The sequence below is a fragment of the Ovis canadensis genome, chromosome 7 (assembly GCF_042477335.2).
Source record: "Ovis canadensis isolate MfBH-ARS-UI-01 breed Bighorn chromosome 7, ARS-UI_OviCan_v2, whole genome shotgun sequence".
Lineage (NCBI taxonomy): Eukaryota > Metazoa > Chordata > Mammalia > Artiodactyla > Bovidae > Ovis > Ovis canadensis.
Genome location: NC_091251.1, coordinates 62,120,287 through 62,142,311, shown reverse-complemented (window position 1 = coordinate 62,142,311; position 22,025 = coordinate 62,120,287). Strand labels below are relative to the sequence as shown.

General features: G+C 43.9%; 1 protein-coding gene across 5 annotated transcripts in view; it reads left to right on the top strand.

Moving 5' to 3' along the window:
• Positions 1-22,025, top strand: part of LIPC (lipase C, hepatic type) — a 187,510-nt gene that overhangs the window by 136,394 nt on the left and 29,091 nt on the right. For all 5 annotated transcript variants that reach the window (XM_069596386.1, XM_069596389.1, XM_069596388.1 and 2 more), the window contains one exon: positions 21,178-21,365. In XM_069596386.1, the coding sequence (XP_069452487.1) occupies positions 21,178-21,365 (188 nt within the window). The remainder of the gene's footprint in view (positions 1-21,177; positions 21,366-22,025) is intronic.

Genomic DNA, 22,025 nt, shown 5'->3' with positions numbered 1-22,025 from the left:
GAATGGTGAGAGTGAAGTCATGGAGGTAGGAGCTGGCAGGGTTGCTGGGGGCTCCTGAGCAGCAAGAGCTGGTTGGAGGTAGGAGGTGGAAAGTCAAGTTCAGTCCTCGACAACTTGAGCAGGTTATATAAGAAGTCTAAGCATTGATGGTGATGATAATGGTGGTGATGATGACAAAGATGACCGTGAACTCTACCTCCCTTCTCTCCTGGTTGTGGGAGTCGTGGGGGAAAACAGAAGACAATAATCAGAAAAGAAAGTTGTTGGGTCTTCTCTGGAGAACACCTGGGGGTAGGTAGAGCTGAAACAAGCTTCCCCATCCGTCCCTGTTGCTTTCCCCACACCGCCCAGTTGTCCTTCTGCAGAAGATAGATAGACCGAGCCCTTCCTGCATCACCACTCCCAGGACCCCAGTGGTGCACATCCAAGACATCTCCTCCCTACTCTCCTTCCTCCTCAGGACCTGCCTAAGCCTAGCCCTACAGGCCTGATGGCAGCCCCTAATGGGGGTGATCCCACCCTCCTTCTTCTGGCAGGTAATGGTCCCGAGTGGTCACCACCTCAGCTTCCTCCACTCCTCGGCTCCCCAAAAAGCCTGGGATGAGCCATCTTCCTGCAGATGCAGAGAAGCAGTAACACTACATACAAAACAAAGGTCATACTGAAAACAGGATAGCAAGATACCCTCCTCTGAAAATGCATTATCTCCAGGGTAGATGTGGAATTCTAGTAACACATTCCCTGGGAAGTTTTCAAATCCAGACACACTGGAGCCTTGTTTCAGCCTTGAGCTGGGCAAAGGCCCCAAGCTCACTTCCAGCCTCCAACAGGCTCTAGCTGCTGCCCCTGCTCAGTCCTGGTGGACGGCACTTCATAGGCCAGTCTTGCAGCCCCAGTGCTGTGGGCAGCGAGCCCTACCAGCTCCAGCCCCGGGCCCCTGCTTGTGCCCTTCTGTTTCTTTATGCTTCTGCTCCTTCCTGCTGGCCTCTGTGAATGCCACTGCTTTCTGCCAAGACCTCAGGCACTCACACATGCCAGCCCCATCCGCACTGATTTCGTGGTTCTGTGTCCACTTAAAGAGCCCACCTCATTTGCCACCCACATCTGAGATGGCAAGCAGAAGCTGCCTGCTTTAAAAACTTCCCAATTTCCTCCAGAGTTCAATTGCTTCCAAAAAGCCTGGCACATCTCAGCTGCCAGTGTGAAGTGCGAGTTCCCAGAGATGCCGATGGCACTTTCCAACATTCGTCACTTTTGACACATCTAAAATATCCTTGCTCCCAGCACTCCAAGAGCACCAGCCCAGATGGCCTGGCTGCTGGGGATGTGTCGTTCTCTGAAAGGCCTCAGAGAGTCCCTGGAAGAAGCTTCCTGACTGAGACGTAACTACTTTCCTCTTCCACCCCCTCCACCCACCCCTTCCAGAGCTGAGCCAGCTGAGTCCTCTGGGTACCAGAACCTCCTTCTCTACCTGGCTTTCATGCTCTAGGTAGGCTTTTTTCCATAGAATTCCTCAAACTTGGGCTTCCCATGACACCAAGCAGTTTGCCGTTTGCTGAGCCCAGTCCTACCAGAGAGGAAGCTGCCCACTTGGGAAGCTCTCTGTGGCACCCACCCTTACTCTTTCAGACCACTGAAAATCTCATGGGAAGGAGCCTAATGCCCTGACTTGTTCAATAGCTGAAGTCAAGGGCCCCTGAACCCGAGGTCAGTAAAGGCATATATGTGTCTCTGGGTTTTTAATTCTGTTCATTGGTCTGTGTATCTACTTTTATGCCAACACCATACTGTTTTGATTACTATTGTTTTATAATATAGTTTGAAATCAGGATGCATGACACCTCAAGCTTCATTCCTTCTCAAGATTGCTTTGGCTATTCAAGTTCTTTTGTGGTTCTATATGAATTTTAGATACTAAGAGCTGACTCACTGGAAAAGACCCTGATGCTGGGAAATACTGAAGGCAAAAGGAGAAGAGGGCAACAGAGGATGACATGGTTAGACAGCATCACTGACTCAATGGACATGAATCTGAGCAAACTCCAGGAGATAGAGGAAGACAGGAGCCTGGCATGCTGCAGTCCACGGGGTCACAAAGAGCTGGACACAACTTAGTGACTGAACAACAACAACATAAGCTCTAGAACCTTTTTAATTTCTGTGAAAAATGCCTTGGTTATTTTGATAGGGATTGTATTGAACAAGATTGGTTTGCTTTTGTTTTCAGATAGTTCATTGTTAGTGTATACAAATGCAACTGATTTTTGTATGATGATTTTGTATCTTGAAACTCTACTGAATTCATTTATTAGTTTTTTGATGCAGTCTTTAGGATTTTCTATCCCATGCGCTTCAGTTCACATTCCCCCACCCATGGTTTATTTTTGCCTTACAGAGTAACCCTGGGGCTGTTTGACCAAGTAAATGGTTAATGCTTTCCTCATGCTGCCAGTGTTTATCTTTGCAAAGTGTCAGGCTCAGATTCCGGGGCAGGAGAGGCCAGCATTCCTGTGAGAACAGATTCAGGTGTCCCCAGGTCACCCCTGTTCTGACTTTCCCTTTTCTTTTTGTCTGATTAGCTCTGGTCTCAAAAACTCTGGTATCTTTTATTTGCTGAAAGTCAGAGATAGGGCACTCTTAGGAGTCACACATCTCAGAACCAGAGGGACCCTGAAAGCTTCACCCAACCTTCTGGTTTTCCAGAGGTGGAAACTGAGGCCCAACTGGTTTTGGGGGAAAGCCAGGTCTAGAACCCTGGTCCAGCTGAACTCAAAATGCCAAGGACGTCTCACTGTACCACCATGGAGACATCAGAGCTGGCTGGTCCTATGTCCTCATTTTCCAGATGAGGAAATCAAGGTCTAGAAAATTAAATGACTTGCTCAAGGTCAAGCAGGATGAGTTAATGAGAAACCAGGACCTATGGAGATCTGCCAACACACATAGTCCACCAGTAGTTAAACATAAGTGAGGTGGTTCTGTGTCTAAAGTCACATTGTCTATACAACAGATGGAGAGGTCATGTTCAGTTGCTTATCTCATGTGAAATAGCTTCATATCAGACTCTGAGCTCTCTTCTGAGTCACCATAAACACAATTCAACACAGCCACACTCTAGACCATAGGAATGCAATTGTGAAGACTGATTTCAGGGACCTCGTGGCTGGCAAGCCTCCCATGGGGTGCTGAAAGGCCTCGCAAAGGAGATTTATGGGTCTGTCCCAGTGGGTAATTTAACTTCCTAGTGTGCAAGAGAGCCACTCTCCAGGGACTTCCCTGGTGGACCAATGGTTGAGAGTCCACCTTGCAGTGCATGGGTTCAATCCCTGGTCAGGGAACTAAGATCCCACGTGCCGCAGAGCAATTAAGCCTATGTGCCACAACTAGACAGCCCAGGTGCTGCAACTAGAGAGCCTGTGTACCACAACCAAAGATCCCACAGATACAACCAAGACCCGTCACAGCCAAGTAAGTACAGGAGCCGCTCTCAGAATGAGGCTCCCCTCAACTACTTCCTGTGTGACCTTGGTCAAGATACTTATCTTCTCTGAGACCCAGTTTCATTGGAGATAGCATCTACTCACATAGGTGTTATAGGGATGGGATAAAATATAGAATTCCAAGTTATCAGCAAAAAGTAAATGATAGCCACATAAATAGCCCTTTCACCAGCCTTACCAATTCCTCCAGCACCGCATCATACCTTAATGAGAACTTTTGGGTTTTATAGATTCTCTGGGTGGGTAATAATTACAATTACACCTCTGGGGGACTTGGAAGATTACTTCAGCTCCCATGTCAGCAAAATGATCCCACCATTTAACCGAGTAATACTACACCAGGTAATTCATCCTCATGGGAATAACTATTTGAAAAGAAAAGCTCTCTGTGTGAAGTTCATTGCTGCTCTGTTACAAAGGTGAAAGCTGAAAACACAGTGCTCGTCTTAGATTGGGAATTGGATACATAAATTACAAAGCATTTCCTCCGTGGAATGTTACTCAGCCTTTAAAAATGATGAGTATGAATACTGTAGGGATATGGAAAGATGTTTATTACATAATGTGAAATTTTAAAAGGCAGTTATATCTGCACAGCTATATTAAAAATGTTATTTGCTTCTGATTCGTGACATTGTACAGGAGACAGGGATCAAGACCATCCCCATGGAAAAGAAATGCAAAAAAGCAAAATGGCTGTCTGGGGAGGCCTTACAAATAGCTGTGAAAAGAAGAGAAGCCAAAAGCAAAGGAGAAAAGGAAAGATATAAGAATCTGAATGCAGAGTTTCAAAGAAGAGCAACGAGAGATAAGAAAGCCTTCCTCAGTGGTCAATGAAAAGAAATAGAGGAAAACAACAGAATGGGAAAGACTAGAGATCTCTTCAAGAAAATTAGAGATACCAAGGGAACATTTCATGCAAAGATGGGCTCGATAAAGGACACAAATGGTATGGACCTAACAGAAGGAGAAGATATTAAGAAGAAGTGGCAAGAATACACAGAAGAACTGTACAGAAAAGATCTTCACGACCCAGATAATCACGATGGTGTGATCATTCATCCAGAGCCAGACATCCTGGAATGTGAAGTCAAGTGGGCCTTAGAAAGCATCACCTTGAACAAAGCTAGTGGAGGTGATAGAATTCCAGTGGAGCTGTTTCCAATCCTGAAAGATGATGCTGTGAAAGTGCTTCACTCAATATGCCAGCAAATTTGGAAAACTCAGCAGTGGCCACAGGACTGGAAAAGGTCCGTTTTCATTCCAATCCCAAAGAAAGGCAATGCCAAAGAATGCTCAAACTACCACACAATTGCACTCATCTCACATGCTAGTAAAGTAATGCTTAAAATTCTCCAAGCCAGGCTTCAGCAATACATAAACTGTGAACTTCCTGATGTTCAAGCTGGTTTTAGGAAAGGCAGAAGAACCAGAGATCAAATTGCCAACATCCACTGGATCATGGAAAAAGTAAGAGAGTTCCAGAAAAACATCTATTTCTGCTTTATTGACTATGCCCAAGCCTTTGACTGTGTGGATTACAATAAACTGTGGAAAATTCTGAGAGAGATGGGCATACCAGACAACCTGACCTGCCTCTTGAGAAATCTGTATGCAAGTCAGGAAGCAACAGCTAGAACTGGACATGAAACAACAGACTGGTTCCAAATAGGAAAAGGAGTACGTCAAGGCTGTATATTGTCACCCTGCTTATTTAACTTCTATGCAGAGTACATCATGAGAAATGCTGGACTGGGAGAAACACAAGGGGAATCAAAATTGCCAGGAGAAATATCAATAACCTCAGATATGCAGATGACACCACCCTTATGGCAGAAAGTGAAGAGGAACTAAAAAGCCTCTTGATGAAAGTGAAAGAGGAGAGTGAAAAAGTTGGCTTAAAGCTTAATATTCAGAAAACGAAGATCATGGCATCTGGTCCCATCACTTCATGGGAAGCAGATGGGGAAACAGTGGAAACTGTGTCAGACTTTAATTTTTTGGGCTCCAAAATCACTGCAGATGATGACTGCAGCCATGAAATTAAAAGATGCTTACTCCTTGGAAGAAAAGTTATGACCAAACTAGATAGCATATTCAAAAGCAGAGACATTACTTTGCCGACTAAGGTCCGACTAGTCAAGGCTATGGTTTTTCCAGTGGTCATGTATGGATGTGAGAGTTGGACTGTGAAGAAGGCTGAGCCCAAAGAATTGCTGCTTTTGAACTGTGGTGTTGGAGAAGACTCTTGAGATTCCCTTGGGCTGCAAGGAGATCCAACCAGTCCATTCTGAAGGAGATCAGCTCTGGGATTTCTTTGGAAGGAATGATGCTAAAGCTGAAACTCCAGTACTTTGGCTATCTCATGCGAAGAGTTGACTCATTGGAAAAGACTTTGATGCTGGGAGGGATTGGGGGCAGGAGAAGAAGGGGACAACAGAGGATGAGATGGCTGGATGGCATCACAGACTCGATGGACGTGAGTCTGAGTGAACTCCAGGAGTTGGTGATGGACCTGGGAAGCCTGGCGTGCTGCGATTCATGGGGTCGCAAAGAGTCTGACATGACTGAGCGACTGAACTGAACTGAGAGAATACAAACATGGGAAAATACAAAGTCAGTCAATTAGGGTGATAAGAATATGAGTCTATTTTTTAAAACTTGTTTTCTATTGTTACACCACTTTTGTGCAACAAATATGCTTTTTAAAGAATAGGAAAGAAAACCCAATACTTGCTCCAGAAACAATTTAGCTGAAGGCAAGTCTCATTTGTAGGAAAATGCCCGGCACAGAATAGGTGCTATGGAAGTGTTGGTAGATAGAATGAAATGAGTAAAGTGAAGAAATGAATGACTAGAACACCAAAGCCATGCCACTGGGAAGCCAAATCAAGAAGAAGGATTTGTGTTTTCTTCTATTTAAGCTACCGGCCCAAGGTCTGTTTGGAAAAGCTATCCCGGGTCTACTCTTCCTGTGGAGCTGAGAATACAAGGGTAGATGCAGTACTGGCACACCTGAGCAGGTGCAAAGGAAAATAAAGTATGCCCGAGGCTAGGAAAGTATCAGACGCAGAGCAAACGCTCAGCAGACCTTGACCGCCTGCATGACAATCAGCAGCAGACAGAGCCGAGGCACTCAATCAGGGATTACCTGGGTCTCCTCTGAAGAGGAGTGTTATTGTGGGAAGAACCTGGCCTAGGGGCAGAAGCCCTGTATTCAATCTCCTCTTTGTCCTTAACTAGCTCTATAATCTCAAACAGGTCAGTTTGCCTCTCTGAGTCTCAACTTCTTCATCTTTATATACTAGAACAATTTATTGAGATATTATTGTTTTGAATGTATTTTCCTACCACCACCATTACTTGGTTTAGAGGTTTTTTAATGTTTTTAGAGGGGGCATGCCTCGAGGTGTGTGGGATCCTAGATCCCCGATTAGGGATCAAGCCTATGCTCCCTACAGTGAAAGCTCAGAGTCTTAACCACTGGACAGCCAGGGAACTTCCCAGAGGTATTTTCAGGACTGAGAACATGAGACACTTGAGTCTAATATACGTTCTTACCTTTTGTCAAAACCTAAACTCATCAAAAAGATAACTATAAGTATCCCCAAAAGATGAGAAAGTGAAAGGATGCTTAACTCCCTGACTGGGAGAGGATAAGGGCTGGTGTGTCCCCAGGTAGCAAGAACCCAACCAGAGATTCCATCACGCTCTTAAGGGAGGAGGTGGCGTGGTGCCCCCTGCCTCACAGGGCTTCCCATCCCTAAAGTACAACTCCAGAAAGTGGAATTTCTGAAGGGACTATGTGAAATGGGACTGGACTTCTTAGCGGCTGGAATGGATATAAAAAATTACTAGTTCAGAGAGTCCTTTGCCCAAAATTGGGATAAATGGACTCCACCCAAACCACACATGATAGGGATTCAATGCTTCATTTAAGCTGACCGAAAGAAAATAAAGGAATGTGCTGCTTGCCACTCAAGCTTTGTGGACTAAGATCTCACCCAGTGGTAAGCTTGTTTTTTAACTGATGTTCTCTCAAAAACAAACACACACACACCTTGAAATGTAGCCAACTTCCATGGTGGAAATATTCCCATATGGCCAATTTCAAACTATCAATATTAAGTCCCTGAACATGGAGAGTTGAGAAGAGGTGCACACAATTGGCATCAACACACAACTGAGATTCACACATTATGAGTTTCCTATGTCTGGAAAGTTCTCAAAGACCTTTCTCAGCATTAGGATTCATTCCAGGACAAAAGCTTGAGGCCAATTCATAATGGTTAAAGCCATTCACCTTTATCAAGTATAATCTGCTAAAATATGGCCTAGTAGAAGTGTTGATACTCCTACCTTTGAAAAACACCCATCCACAAAAATAAGCTGACGCCTTTGTCAATAAGTAAATGTAAATTTTCCAGGCTGAATCAGTTCTTCCTTTGATTATGTGGTCTTGTGACTGAGAACAGACCATGCATCAGAGAGGAAATCCATAAGTCTTTCCTTCAAATTGTTTTAAAACAATATATTTTAATCCATAACTCACAATAATCTTAGGGTGAGATTAGGACTAGGAGATTACTTCTGTGGTGGTGGTGATGGTGGTTTAGTCATTAAGTTGAAAAAGTTGAGTCCAACTCTTGCGACCCCATGGACTATAGCCCACCAAGCTCCTCTATCGTGAGATAGGACTGACTACTGCTAGTCCCATTTTATAAGGGAGGTACAAAGAGGTTAAGCAAATAACCCAAGGCCATGCAGCTAGCAAGCAGCAGAGCTGGGTCATATGAGCCCAGAGCCCAGACTGCTAAACTCTTCATAATCTCTCCTCAGCACACGGTCTCTCTGTGCAGTCACAAGCCACCTACAGGATGGGGTTCATCTCGGGTCTCTTCCATCCATGGGGCCAGAATAGAAAGGAGCCGGCAATCTCTCTTCTTTTCTCACCTGGATATAAGTTACCCAAAAGCAAAGATCAGGCTGTTACACAGAAACTCTCAGAATGATCAACAATAGGAAGAGCAATTTTTATTGGTTTTTCTCTCTTCACTCAATTGCCCTTGAGCTAAGTAAGGTGTCCAACTCATCCTGATTTAACAGAATAATTGGCTACCCTACCTCAAACCAATCCGGAGTGGAATATACCTGTGACTTTGGAACCACTTTAGGGAAGTAAGCCCCATTACCCCCAGAGGATTCCAGTACAAATGGACAGATTTTCTGAATGGCATACGCTTTCATAATCAGATTTCTTGAAAGAAAAAAAAATCTGATTCAAGCCAGAGTTCCAAGGAAGTACAGGCTAAGAAGAAAGTTTGGAAGGGGGAAAAAAAACCACTTTTTCAGCAAGAAAACACAACCTCTATTTACTTTCTTTCCTGGAATCCACAAAAGGAGAAGCTATAATCTGAGACTACAGGATAGCCAGCAAAATCAGGCAGAGCAGACAAAGAAAACAGAATACATTAGACTTGTGAAAATGGTTTTCCTTCCATCTCTCATTTCATCATCTTACATGACAGCAAAATGGTGAAGAGTAGAAAGCAAAAACAAAGACTCAAAAAGAACAGGTGAAACAGGAATGCAAAAGAGGAGGGGAAGAGCACAACCTCTAAAAGGTAATAACTTACCTCAGCAGCTCTAGATCTCAAAGCTTTTTTGAAGACCTGCTATAGAGTTGGCCAAAAAGTTTGTTCAGATTTTTCCATATGATGTAACATAAAACCTCTAACAACATTTTTGGCCTACCCAATAAAAATAAATTCATTTAAGGCAAACTTATGAATGTCTGCTGAGTTCAAAATAATATTCTATAGGGAAATATAGTCAATATCCTGTGATAAACCATAATGGAAAAAAATATGAAAAAAATATATGTATAACTGAGTCACTTTGCTGTACAGCAGTAATTAACACAACACTGTAATTTAACTACACTTCAATAAAAAATAAAATTTTAAAAAGTAAATTAAAAAATAAAAAAACAATACTCTAATGACCTGAAAAGTTACCCCAGCCATTTCAAGTACCTCATAGGAGCAATTTATGCGTGGGGTCCTTTGGGTTCAATATTACAGTGCAGTAATGACTATGCCAAAGCCTTTGACTGTGTGGATTACAATAAACTGTGGAAAATCCTTCAAGAGATAGGAATACCAGACCACCTGACCTGCCTCTTGAGAAACCTATATGCAGGTCAGGAACCAACAGTGAGAACTGGACATGGAATGACAGACTGGTTACAAATAGGAAAAGGAGTACGTCAAGGCTGTATATTGTCACCCTGCTTATTTAACTTCTATGCAGAGTACATCATGAGAAATGCTGGACTGGAAGAAACACAAGCTGGAATCAAGATTGCCAGGAGAAATATCAATAACCTCAGATACGCAGATGACACCACCCTTATGGCAGAAAGTGAAGAGGAACTAAAAAGCCTCTTGATGAAAGTGAAAGAGGAGAGTGAAAAAGTTGGCTTAAAGCTCAGCATTCAGAAAACTAAGATTATGGCATCCGGTCCCATCACTTCATGGGAAATAGATGGGCAAACAGTGGAAACAGTGTCAGACTTTATTTTGATGGGCTCCAAAATCACTGCAGATGGTGACTGCAGCCATGAAATTAAAAGACGCTTACTCCTTGGAAGGAAAGTTATGACCAACCTAGATAGCATATTCAAAAGCAGAGATACTACTTTGCCAACAAAGGTCCATCTAGTCAAGGCTATGGTTTTTCCAGTGGTCATGTATGGATGTGAGAGTTGGACTGTGAAGAAGGCTGAGCACTGAAGAATTGCTGCTTTTGAACTGTGGTGTTGGAGAAGACTCTTGAGAGTCCCTTGGACTGCAAGGAGGTCCAACCATTCCATCCTAAAGGAGATCAGTCCTGGGTGTTCATTGGAAGGACTGATGCTAAAGCTGAAACTCCAATACTTTGGCCATCTCATGCAAAGAGTTGACTCATTGGAAATGACTCTGCTGCTGGGAGGGATTGGGGGCAGGAGGAGAAGGGGACAACAGAGGATGAGATGGCTGGATGGCATCACCGACTCAATGGACATGACTTTGAGTGAACTCCAAGAGTTGGTGATGGACAGGGAGGCCTGGCGTGCTATGATTCATGGGGTCGCAAAGAGTAGGACAAGACTGAGTGACTGAACTGAACTGAATGCTGGGGTGTCACATTAGCTGGGGGATGCCACAAAGATTAGTAATTGTACTGTGCTATATAACTACTATATCAGTAACTAAACTGAAAAATTCAGGCACAGAAATATTTTTAAGATATTAAGTAAATGGGAACGTGGGATATTTAAGTCATTGCAAAATTCAAGATAGCAGGCATGAGAGAAGCACTGCTCACACCTTGGGCAGAAGGAGAAGCCTTGGGCAGAATCTGCTTATCATCAAAGGTAGCAACAGCAGCTGAATCTGGAAAGGCGCAGCAGTGAAAACATTCTCATTCAGGTTTTTCCATCCTGCTGTTGTCCTAGAAATTCTGAAGTCAATGTTGCCCATATACAGATCACAGGTCTGACCACAACATCCACAGGCAGAGCTGTGGCTACGTTCATCTCATAGGTTTGTTCCATCCTAAGCAGAGGATATGGCCCAGAGAATGTTCAGGGTAATCATGAAGTCAAGGTCTTCCAGAGAACCCCTCCCACTAGCCCCAGGTCTGCGAATATTTTCAGTATGTTAACCAAGTGAAATCTCGCACGCGCACAGACACACACACACACACACATACAATGGAGAGATACACAGTTAGCCATTTAAATAATGAATGTGAAGAAATTTCACAAACAATTCTGTGGTCAGGGAGGGGCACATTCATCCTTGTGACTCCCATCTTATGCACATGTGTCCCCAACACCAGCCAATATACACGTGCTTGACAAACATGGAAGGGAGCAGAAGCACCCAGCCCAGGCATCACGGCAGAAGACAGACCCTGACTCCTATCAGGAGTTTTTACTGTAGAATCGTAGCTTCTGCCCTAAGCCAGCTCAGTTGCCTGCAGTCATCCACCTAACGACGTCCTTCCCCCCACCAAAAAAAAAAAAAAGAAATAATTAACTCTTATATGAAATTTTAGGAACACTTGAACCTGGGGGCTGACTTAGGAACAGAGAAATCACTTGCTGTAAGACAGATAATATTAGAACTGTGGTGGCTGCACCCAGCCTCTCCTTCTGACTAATTCTGGAGCTGTTTTGCTGCTCCAGGAACCCAGTGTCCCAGGGAAACAGCCCTAAGCCTCTCCAGCCCCTCAGTTTGCTCTCCAGGTCACAGGGGCTGACTCCCTCGGAAGGCTTTGACTGTCTGTCTTTGTTAACACTCTCCCTCTCAAAACCACAACCTCATCCCCAGCTTATCACTGGTGTGGCTTTATCTATTCTAAAGACACGAGAAAATAACGATTTCAGAAGACATGCCTGAAGAAGGTAAAGTTCCTCTCCAATATAATGAGGACAAATTTCCTCACACATAATGAAATCACCAAACTTCCTAACCATTTACTCATGAGTTGTGAGGCTGAAATGAGTTCATACAAATAAGACTGTTGGGAAAGTGCCTGGCACAGAGAAGGCACTCAGTAAATATTAGCTTTAAAAAGTGCTGACTATCAATTTGGATGCATATGCCTATATAAAGAGATATAAATCAGATACTCCTTGGAAGAAAAGTTATGACCAACCTAGACAGCATATTCAAAAGCAGAGACATTACTTTGCCAACAAAGGTCTGTCTAGTCAAGGCTATGGTTTTTCCTGTGGTCATGTATGGATATGAGAGTTGGACTGTGAAGAATGCTGAGCACTGAAGAATTGCTGCTTTTGAACTGTGGTGTTGGAGAAGACTCTTGAGAGTCCCTTGGACTGCAAGGAGATCCAACCAGTCCATTCTAAAGGAGATCAGTCCTGGGTGTTCTTTGGAAGGAATGATGCTGAAGCTGAAACTCCAGTACTTTGGCCCCTCATGCGAAGAGTTGACTCATTGGAAAAGACCCTGATGCTGGGAGGGATTGGGGGCAGGAGGAGGGGACGACAGAGGATGAGATGGCTGGATGGCATCACCGACTCGATGGACGTGAGTCTGAGTGAACTCCGGGAGTTGGTGATGGACAGGGAGGCCTGGCGTGCTGCGATTCATGGGGTCGCAAAGAGTCGGACACAACTGAGCAACTGAACTGAACTGAAGAAGCCAATGATTCTACTTTAGGGAATCGTTTTTTTTTTTTTTCCTTTTTTAAATTTATTTGGCTGCTCTGGGTTTTAGTTGCAGCATGCTGGATCTTCAGCTGCAGCATACGAACTCTTAATTGCAACATGCGGGATCTAGGTCCCTGACCAGGGATTGAATCTGAGCCTCCAGCATGGGGAGTGCAGAATCTTAGCATTGGGAGTACAGGGAAGTCCCTCCATTGGGGAATCTTTACTAAAACAATACTCATAGATTCAGACAAAGATTTATGTATAAAGATGGTCATCAGAACATTGTTAGTAACAGGAACAAAAAAAAGTAAACTGGAAAAAACCTAAATGTCCCACAATAATGAAACAAACAATGCTACTTTCCAAGCATATTTCTAAAGAATGTTTAATGCTGTAAGAAAATAATCATGATGGGTAAAAACGGGTATATAACCATTCACATGACTTCCCTGGTAGTCCACTGGTTAAGGGTGCACCTGCCAATGCAAGGGACATGGGTTCAATCCCGGGTAGGGGAAGATCACACATGCCGCAGGGCAACAAAGCCTGTGTGCCATGACGACTGAACCCCCCACACACAGGGTCCAATAGCCACAGCTACTGAAGCCTTCTTGCCCTAGAGCCCACGCTCTGCAACAAGAGAGGCTGCTGCAATGAGAAGCCCACATACCACAATGAAGACCCAGTGCAAGCAAAAAATTAATTAATTAATTTTTAAAAACCTTTCACATTATATGATCTCAGCTATAGACACTCCAAATAAACATCTATGGAACAAATACCTCTATAAGAAAAGGTTGAAAGGAAATATAATACTCCAAATATGACTTGTGTGTTTTTCTGAGTAAGGAGATTATTCATTTCAGCATTTTTCAGATTGTTTATCTACAATGAATATGTATTAATTCCACACACACACAAAAAAAACAGTTAAGAGTCTATTACAATATCGCAACTAATACAAAAACTACTGTGAGGATTGTCAGGAAGCAACCCTGACAAAATAATCCTGACACTGTGTCCTCTGAATTTGGTGACCCTAATGGATCACCAAGGGGACAGAGGAGGTATTCCAGGGCAGCTCTTAAACTTTCTAGTTTGAGCAGAAGCATGGACAACTGATGGTGTCATGAACCACAAAATGTAGAAAGGAAGGAAGAAGAATGAGTTGGAAGGAAAGAAAATAAATCCAGTTTGGCCTCACTCAGTCTATAGTGTCAAAAGGTCTTCAGGCAAAGAAGCCCAGTCAAGAGCTGGTTGTATTCCGGGTCAAGGCCTAGGAGACAGATTTGGGGTATATACTTCTGAGTTTGCGTCATAGTAGTGCATCCTTTCTTAGCTATTTGTAAGGCCTCATCAGACAACCATTTTGCCTTTTTGCATTTCTTTTTCTGAGAAAAAAAGAGAACCTAAAGGCAAAGGAGAAAAGGAAAGATATACCCATTTGAATGCAGAGTTCTCAAGAATGGTAAGGAGAGATAAGAAAGCCTTCCTCAGTGATTAATGCAAAGAATTAGAGGAAAACAATAGAATGGGAAAGACTAGAGATCTCAAGAAAATCAGAGATACCAAGGGAACATTTCATGCAAAGACGAGCACAATAAAGGATAGAAACGGTATGGACCTAGAAGAAGCAGAAGATATTAAGAAGAAGTGGCAAGAATACACAGAAGAAATATACAAAAAAGATCTTCATGACCCAGATAACCACGATGGTGTGATCACTCACCTACAGCCAGACATCCTGGAATGCAAAGTCAAGTGGGTCTTAGGAAGCATCACTATGAACAAAGCTAGTGGAGGTGACAGAATTCCAGTTGAGCTATTTCAAATCCTAAAAGATGATGCTGTGAAAGTGCTTCACGCAATATGCCAGCAAATTTGGAAAACTCAGCAGTGGCCAAAGGACTGGAAAAGGTCAGTTTTCACTCCAATCCCAAAGAAAGGCAATGCCAAAGAATGTTCAAACTACTGCACAATTGCACTTATCTCACACACTAGTAAAGTAATGCTCAAAATTCTCCAAGCCAGGGTTTAGCAATACATGAACCATGAACTTCCAGATGTTCAAGCTGGATTTAGAAAAGCCAGAGGAACCAGAGATCAAATTGCCAACATCTGCTGAATCATCGAAAAAGCAAGAGAGTTCCAGAAAAACATCTTACTTTTGCTTTATTGACTATGCCAAAGCCTTTGACTGTGTGGATCACAATAAACTGTGTAAAATTCTGAAAGAGATGGGAATACCGGACCACCTAACCTGACTCCTGAGAAATATGTATGCAGGTCAAGAAGCAACAGTTAGAACTGGACATGGAACAACAGACTAGTTCCAAATTGGGAAAGGAGTACATCAAGGCTGTATATTGTCACCCTGCTTATTTCAGTTATAAGCAGAGTACATCATGTGAAATGCTGGGCTGGAGGAAGCACAAGCTGGAATCAAGATTGCCAGGAGAAACATCAATAACCTCAGATATGCAGATGACACCACCCTTATGGCAGAAAGCAAATAAGAATTAAAGATCCTCTTGATGAAAGTGAAAGAGGTGAGTGAAAAAGTTGGCTTAAAACTCAACATTCAGAATACTAAGGTCATGGCATCTGGTCCCATCACTTCACGGCAAATAGATGCGGAAACAATGGAAACAGTGAGAGACTTTTTTTGTGGGGCTCCAAAATCACTGCAGATGGTGACTGCAGCCATGAAATTAAAAGACACTTGCTTCTTGGAAGAAAAGCTATGACAAACCTAGACAGCATATTAAAAAGCAGAGATATTACTTCACCAACAAAGGTCCATCTTGTCGAAGCCATGGTTTTCTCAGTAGTTATGTATGGATGTGAGAGTTAGACTATAAAGAAAGCTGAGCACCAAAGAACTGATGTTTTTGAACTGTGGTGTTGGAGAAGACTCTTGAGAGTCCCTTGGACTGCAAGGAGATCAAACCAGTCAATCCTAAAGGAAATCAGTCCTGAATGTTCATTGGAAGGACTGATGCTAAAGCTGAAACTCCAATACTTTGGCCATCTGATGGGAAGAACTGACTCATTGGAAAAGACCCTGATGCTGGGAAAGATTGAAGGCAGGAGGAAAAGGGGATGACAGAGGATGAGATGGTTGGATGGTATCACCGATGCAATGGACATGAGTTTGAGCAAGCTCTGGGAGTTGGTGATGGACAGGGAAGCCTGTCATGCTGCAGTCCTTGAGGTCACAAAGAGTCAGACATGATTGAACTGAATGGAATTGAGTGCATCCTTGAAGCTGTGGCCTGCCTGAGGTTGCTCCAGTATTCTATATGTTCTATGAAGGGGTTGATCAGATTCTTCTTCCCAGGCAGCTCAGATGGTCAGGCACTGAAGCTCTAGTCCTTCCACCCAAAATGTGACCTGAAGTAGCCCTTGCCTCCTTCAGTCATAGAACAGCTGCTGGGTTAGAACAAAGAGCCTTACAGAGACTCACTGTGACTTATGCTATTTCTCATACTGTGGGTGCTGCTTCCATTGAAGATTGTTATGCATCTCAGGGTCAACCACATAAAGCTTGCTCCTGTATATTTCACAGGAATGGTATTCAAGACAATGACCCTGCCTCATGCAGTGGCCTCTTTATACAACAACCCACAGGAAAACCATCTCCGGCTTCAGGACCAAGAAAGTGTGAGCAACTGGACAGCATGAATTCTGTAACTGCTACTTCCCTCTTTGATTTGGCCAATAGGAAGCTCAGAACAAAATCTGTGGCCCGTCTTCTGCAGTCTTATACAATCTCAGAGTGTGTAGTTTAGCTTGCTAATCTATTAACATTTCTGTTAGTTGTTTTGCCACCATTCTCTTTGTCCTAATTTCTTCAACTATGAATTTTTACAAACCACTTAAAGGCAAAATTTTTCTTTCCATGTCATACCCACCCACTGACTGTTTCTGTCTCCTGGAGTTGCACAAAAGAATTCTAGGCCCTCTGCCCCACAGCAGCCCTTCGATACTCAGGTCACAGAACCCCTCCTTCTTCAACAATTTCTCCTAGATGGGAGTGCCTAAAGAATCTTTCATCCTACCTATTTGCAGAGCAGGAATAGAGTAAATACACATAAGACAGGAATATACATAGAGAACAGGCTTGTGGACATGGGGGGAAAGGTAAGGGTGCGGCCAATTGAGAGAGTAGTGCTGAAGTGTATACATTACCATGTATAAGACAGATGACCAGTGACAACTTACTATATGACACATGGAGCTCAACCCAGTGCTCTGTGATGACCTGGAGGAATGGGATGGAAGTGGGGGATGACCTAGAGGGAAGGGGACATATGCATACTTACAGCTGATTCAAGTTGTTGTATGGCAGAAGCCAATACAACATTGTAAAGCAATCATCCTACAATTAAAAATAAATTTAAAAAAAGAATAGCAAAAAGGAAAAAAGAATCTTTCATCCTTCCAGACTCAACAAACACCTCATTTTCTCTTGGCATCTTCCCTAGAGCCCCTGCACAAGGTACCCTTCCACTGCAGTACTCACAGCAACCACAAGCGATGGCTGATGCTCAATCTTGCTTTTCCCACTGGACTGGGGTCTCCTGAAACACAGACATCAGGCCCTGCTTGCCAACAGGGCTTGCCAACAGTACCTAGAGAGGGTCCAGGGCAGAAGAAGCACAAGCTGAAATCAAGATTGCTGGGAGAAATATCAATAACCTCAGATATGCAGATGACACCACCCTTATGGCAGAAAGTGAAGAGGAACTAAAAAGCCTCTTGATGAAAGTGAAAGAGGAGAGGGAAAAAGTTGGCTTAAAGCTCAACATTCGGAAAACGAAGATCATGGCATCTGGTCCCATCACTTCATGGGAAATAGATGGGGAAACAGTGGAAACAGTGTCAGACTTTATTTTTGGGGGCTCCAAAATCACTGCAGATGGTGACTGCAGCCATGAAATTAAAAGACGCTTACTCCTTGGAAGGAAAGTTATGACCAAACTAGATAGCATATTCAAAAGCAGAGACATTACTTAGCCAACAAAGGTCTGTCTAGTCAAGGCTATGGTTTTTCCTGTGGTCATGTATAGATGTGAAAGTTGGACTGTGAAGAAGACTGAGCACCGAAGAATTGATGCTTTTGAACTGTGGTGTTGGAGAAGACTCTTGAGAGTCCCTTGGACTGCAAGGAGATCCAACCAGTCCATTCTAAAGGAGATCAGTCCTGGATGTTCTTTGGAAGGACTGATGCTAAAGCTGAAACTCCAATACTTTGGCCACCTCATGCGAAGAGTTGACTCATTGGAAAAGACCCTGATGCTGGGAGGGATTGGGGGCAGGAGGAGGAGGGGACGACAGAGGATGAGATGGCTGGATGGCATCACCCACTCAATAGACATGAGTTTGCGTGAACTCCAGGAGTTTGTGATGGACAGGGAGGCCTGGCGTGCTATGATTCACGGGGTCGCAAAGAGTCAGACATGACTGAGTGACTGAACTGAACTGAACTGAATAAGTGTTTGTTGAGAAACTAAATGAATGAATTAGCATATATACAACTTCCTCACTCACACACATGCTAAAAGTGAGCCAAGCCCAAGGAAGAAAAGGGAAAGCCCAGCCCAGTCTAGGTGTTTATGAGCCTGTCCATCTAACAATTGCTTTTCCCTGGGACTCTCCTGAATAGCTTCAAAGTCCCAGGCACTGAGGCCAGAGCTGATTCTCCCAGCTAAATCCAGAGTAAATACACATAAGACAGAATTGGTCCTATGAGGGCAATTGGGATACTTTTTCGTAGAAAGAATTTCATGGATCAAAAGTACAAGATGCTGGAGGCTCTGAGCCACATTTATTTTAGCAACACACCCTTACATGGGTAATAATTATGTGCCAGACATTATTCTAAGGTCTTTACAAATATCACCTTTTTTATTCCTTGCAATGACTTCACAAGATGGGTATTATATCTATCCCTATTTTATTTTATATAGTCTTTTAGCATTCAAGTCACCTATCCTGAAATGAAGGAAGATAAAGCTATTTAATCACTGGATAAAAGAAAATTATTTACCTTGAGTCCCAATGCATAAATGGCTGACAAATCGAATGATAGCCTTTGATCTGAGACCTAGACCCCACAGAATATCACATCACACGCTAAGCAGTTATTGAGCACCTCAGGTTTGTCCTCCGTGAGTTCACAGCCTGGTGGAGAAAACAGCATGCATCGAAACAATTGACCTTAGGGTCAGCGGACCAGCAAGGTGCTGGCAGCAGAGGTGGTAATTACCTCTGGCTAGAGGAGAAGGCTTCCTGGAGGGGGTGACGTTTGAGCACCACTGTAACAGATGGGCCAGAGTTCACAGAGGAACAGCAGAGAGGGAAGTGAGAGTGTAAAGGTGCAGGGAAGTGAACTGGCAAGGGGGGAACTGCAGGCAGCCTGGGACAGCAGGAGAGCATAAAGAGGGGAGAATTTGAGGGATCAGGGTTGTCATTCAGGTGATGGCCTTGGCTGCAATACAAAGAATCTTAAAGTCACTGAGGGGTATAATAGTCACTTCTCTTCTAGAAAGAGTCTTTGAGCAGCAGTGTGAGGGAGGGAGGTGAGAGTAACCAGAGAGAGACCATTTAGGAAGCTGTGGCAATAAACCAAGCAAGAAACAGTGTGCACCTGAGCTAAGGCACTGGCTTCTAGGGATATTTGGGAACCTGAAGCTTAGGACTGATTAAATAGCTGCTAAAATAGTGTAAGATGACACCCTGGCTTCTGACGTGGACGCCAGGGGAGTAGTGCATGCAAAGAGATGCGAGCACCATCTGGGATTACACTTGCGTAAATGAGGACAAGCTCAGACAGTCTGTGAACTTGGGAAAGCCTCTCTCGGTGCCAGAAATTTTCTTCATTATCTCAGAGAAGTTACTCAGATTCTCCCTCACTTCTCCTTTTAATAAAATATGATGCATTTCATTCTGTCATCATTGTGAAAAATCATTGCCCTTTGCTGGGAATTAATAACCTTTCAAATTAATAACCTTTGAGTAGGAAAATTGGTTTCATTAATACCTCTCCTTGCTCTTTGTGTTTCATCATCTTTCTGTCCTGCTGTCCCCGGAAACCAAAAGCCCAGGACTTATTGTTTGAGAAGCCTGAATGACTTTGTGCTCGGAAGGAATGATGAGGGTTCTCAGTAACTGGGCTGAACTGAGTTCACTGGCCAAAACTGTTGGTATGGCCTTGTGTTCACCCCTCAGCCACAGGGGAGGCCCCCTCGGCTGATAGGGGCTGTGGGAGCATCCTCCCGGGCTCTTGGTCTGATTCCTGATCTTGGCAGAAGAGATGTCACTCTTCCTGGGGTGCCACACATTGGGACCACGGCCCCTCCCTCAGGCTCCACTCCGCTCCTGATCACAGGGTTGTGTCTCTGACCAACACCATGGTCTTGACAGATGTTGGGAGACTGCTCACCCTCCACAAAGTGGCTCAGAGTCAGGGTGAGGCTCCCCCAAAAGAGAAGCTAGAAGGCCTTTCAGGAAAACAACAGAAGGTATAATCTTAAAAACTGTCTTTTTCTCCCTACCTCACCCTCCCACAATCTTTGAAAGATTCCAAATGGATATTCATTTATCTTTTTCTACTGAAAAAATCTTTAGCAGCATCTTATCATCTAGAGCATAAAGCCTCAGTGTCCCAAGGCCCATAAACTCTGGCCGCCCATTCTTCTGCCTCCTTATACCCACAAGGTCTCCTGGCTCTGAGCCCTTCCTCAGCTGTTCCCTCTCAGAAAGCTCCTTTCACCCACCCATACAGACACACAAGCCCTCATTCAACTCTCCAGGCCAGCATCAGCATCACTCCCCCTGAAACGCCCTCCCTGGAAGCCGCTCCCCCTCAGCACAATTCATCACTCCCTTTGCAGTCCTCCCCACTCCCATCCTATCTGGTCCGTACAAGACGACATGTGAGGACAGGGTGAGCCACATGAGAGCATGCATCGTGCCATCTAACTAAGATGCTCTCTGTGCTATCTCCCTGGCATAGGGACGTCGGGAATTGGAGTCAGGGATACTGGGTCCAAAATCCTGCCACTTATTGGCATCGTGACTTGGGGTGAAACAGTTATCCTCTCTGAACTCAGTCCCAGTTGCTTCTCCTATCTTCCCACTAACATAGAGCTAGTCTGGAGTCTGACCATGGATCTCATGGTCACTGGGATAGCAGGATGGAGGATTTGGACCTCTCCATCTCTGTGTGGGTCCTCCTAGGTCACCGTCCATCATCTCCCAGGAAAGGAATGGCCACTGTGCTGGAAATAAAATGCTCCTTGGGTTCCCCAAAGCCACAGCCCGTGCCTACCTCCAGCACCTTGCAGTAACCTTATTGCCTAGTGCTCTTAGAAACTTTGGGATTGTCCCAGAACTGGCAAAGGTGGAACAGATGCCAGGTGAAGCATTGTCCCCAATTTTATCTTCCAGAGTCATTTGGAAGGAGATCTCGAGCTGCTGAAACAAACAAAATATCACAGGAGACAAGAACCAGATTTCTGCTCTTTAGAGGAGAAACCGATAAGGGCTGTCAGATTCGGCTCAATCACTCAGACACGTTACAGCAGTGTGGCTTCAACTCCTCGCTGCCGCTGGTGATGATAGTCCACGGGTGGTTGGTAGGAAGTGCTGACATGCTTTTTCCTCTCTGCTTTTACTTTTTTTTTTCCCCTCCCTAGTGTGTTCAATTTTAATAAAGAGATAGGGAGCTGGTGATAACAACTCCATGCATAATATTTGTAAAGTACATTCTAATTTTCCAAGTGCTTCCCCACACATTATCTCATTGATTATCTCAATTTCATGAGTAAGCAGGGCAGGGGAAGTATAATTATCTCCACATTTCATATAATAAAATGTGGCTCAAAGAGGTCACACAGCACATAAGCACCCATAAGAGACTGCAGTTCATGAAGGTGAATCTGCATGTTTCCCAAGAGCTGATAGGAAGCCAGAAGACACAGTCTCCCAATGAGATGTTCTATCTGTAAGGGTTAAGTTCAGCTGCAGATAACAGAAACCCAAATTAGCAGTAGCTCAGATACAACTGAAGTTTGTTTTTTTTTTTTTTCATTTCATACAACAGTCTGGATGTATGTCATCCAAAACTAGTAAAGAGCTTTAGTCAATGAAGTCCTCAAGTGCCCAGCTCATTCCCTGCTCACTGTAGTGCCATCCTTAGAGTATGGTCCTCATCCTCATAATCCAAGATAGCAGCTAGAGCACTAGCTATCACATCTGCATCCCAGGTAGCACGAGGTAGTAAAAGATATACACAC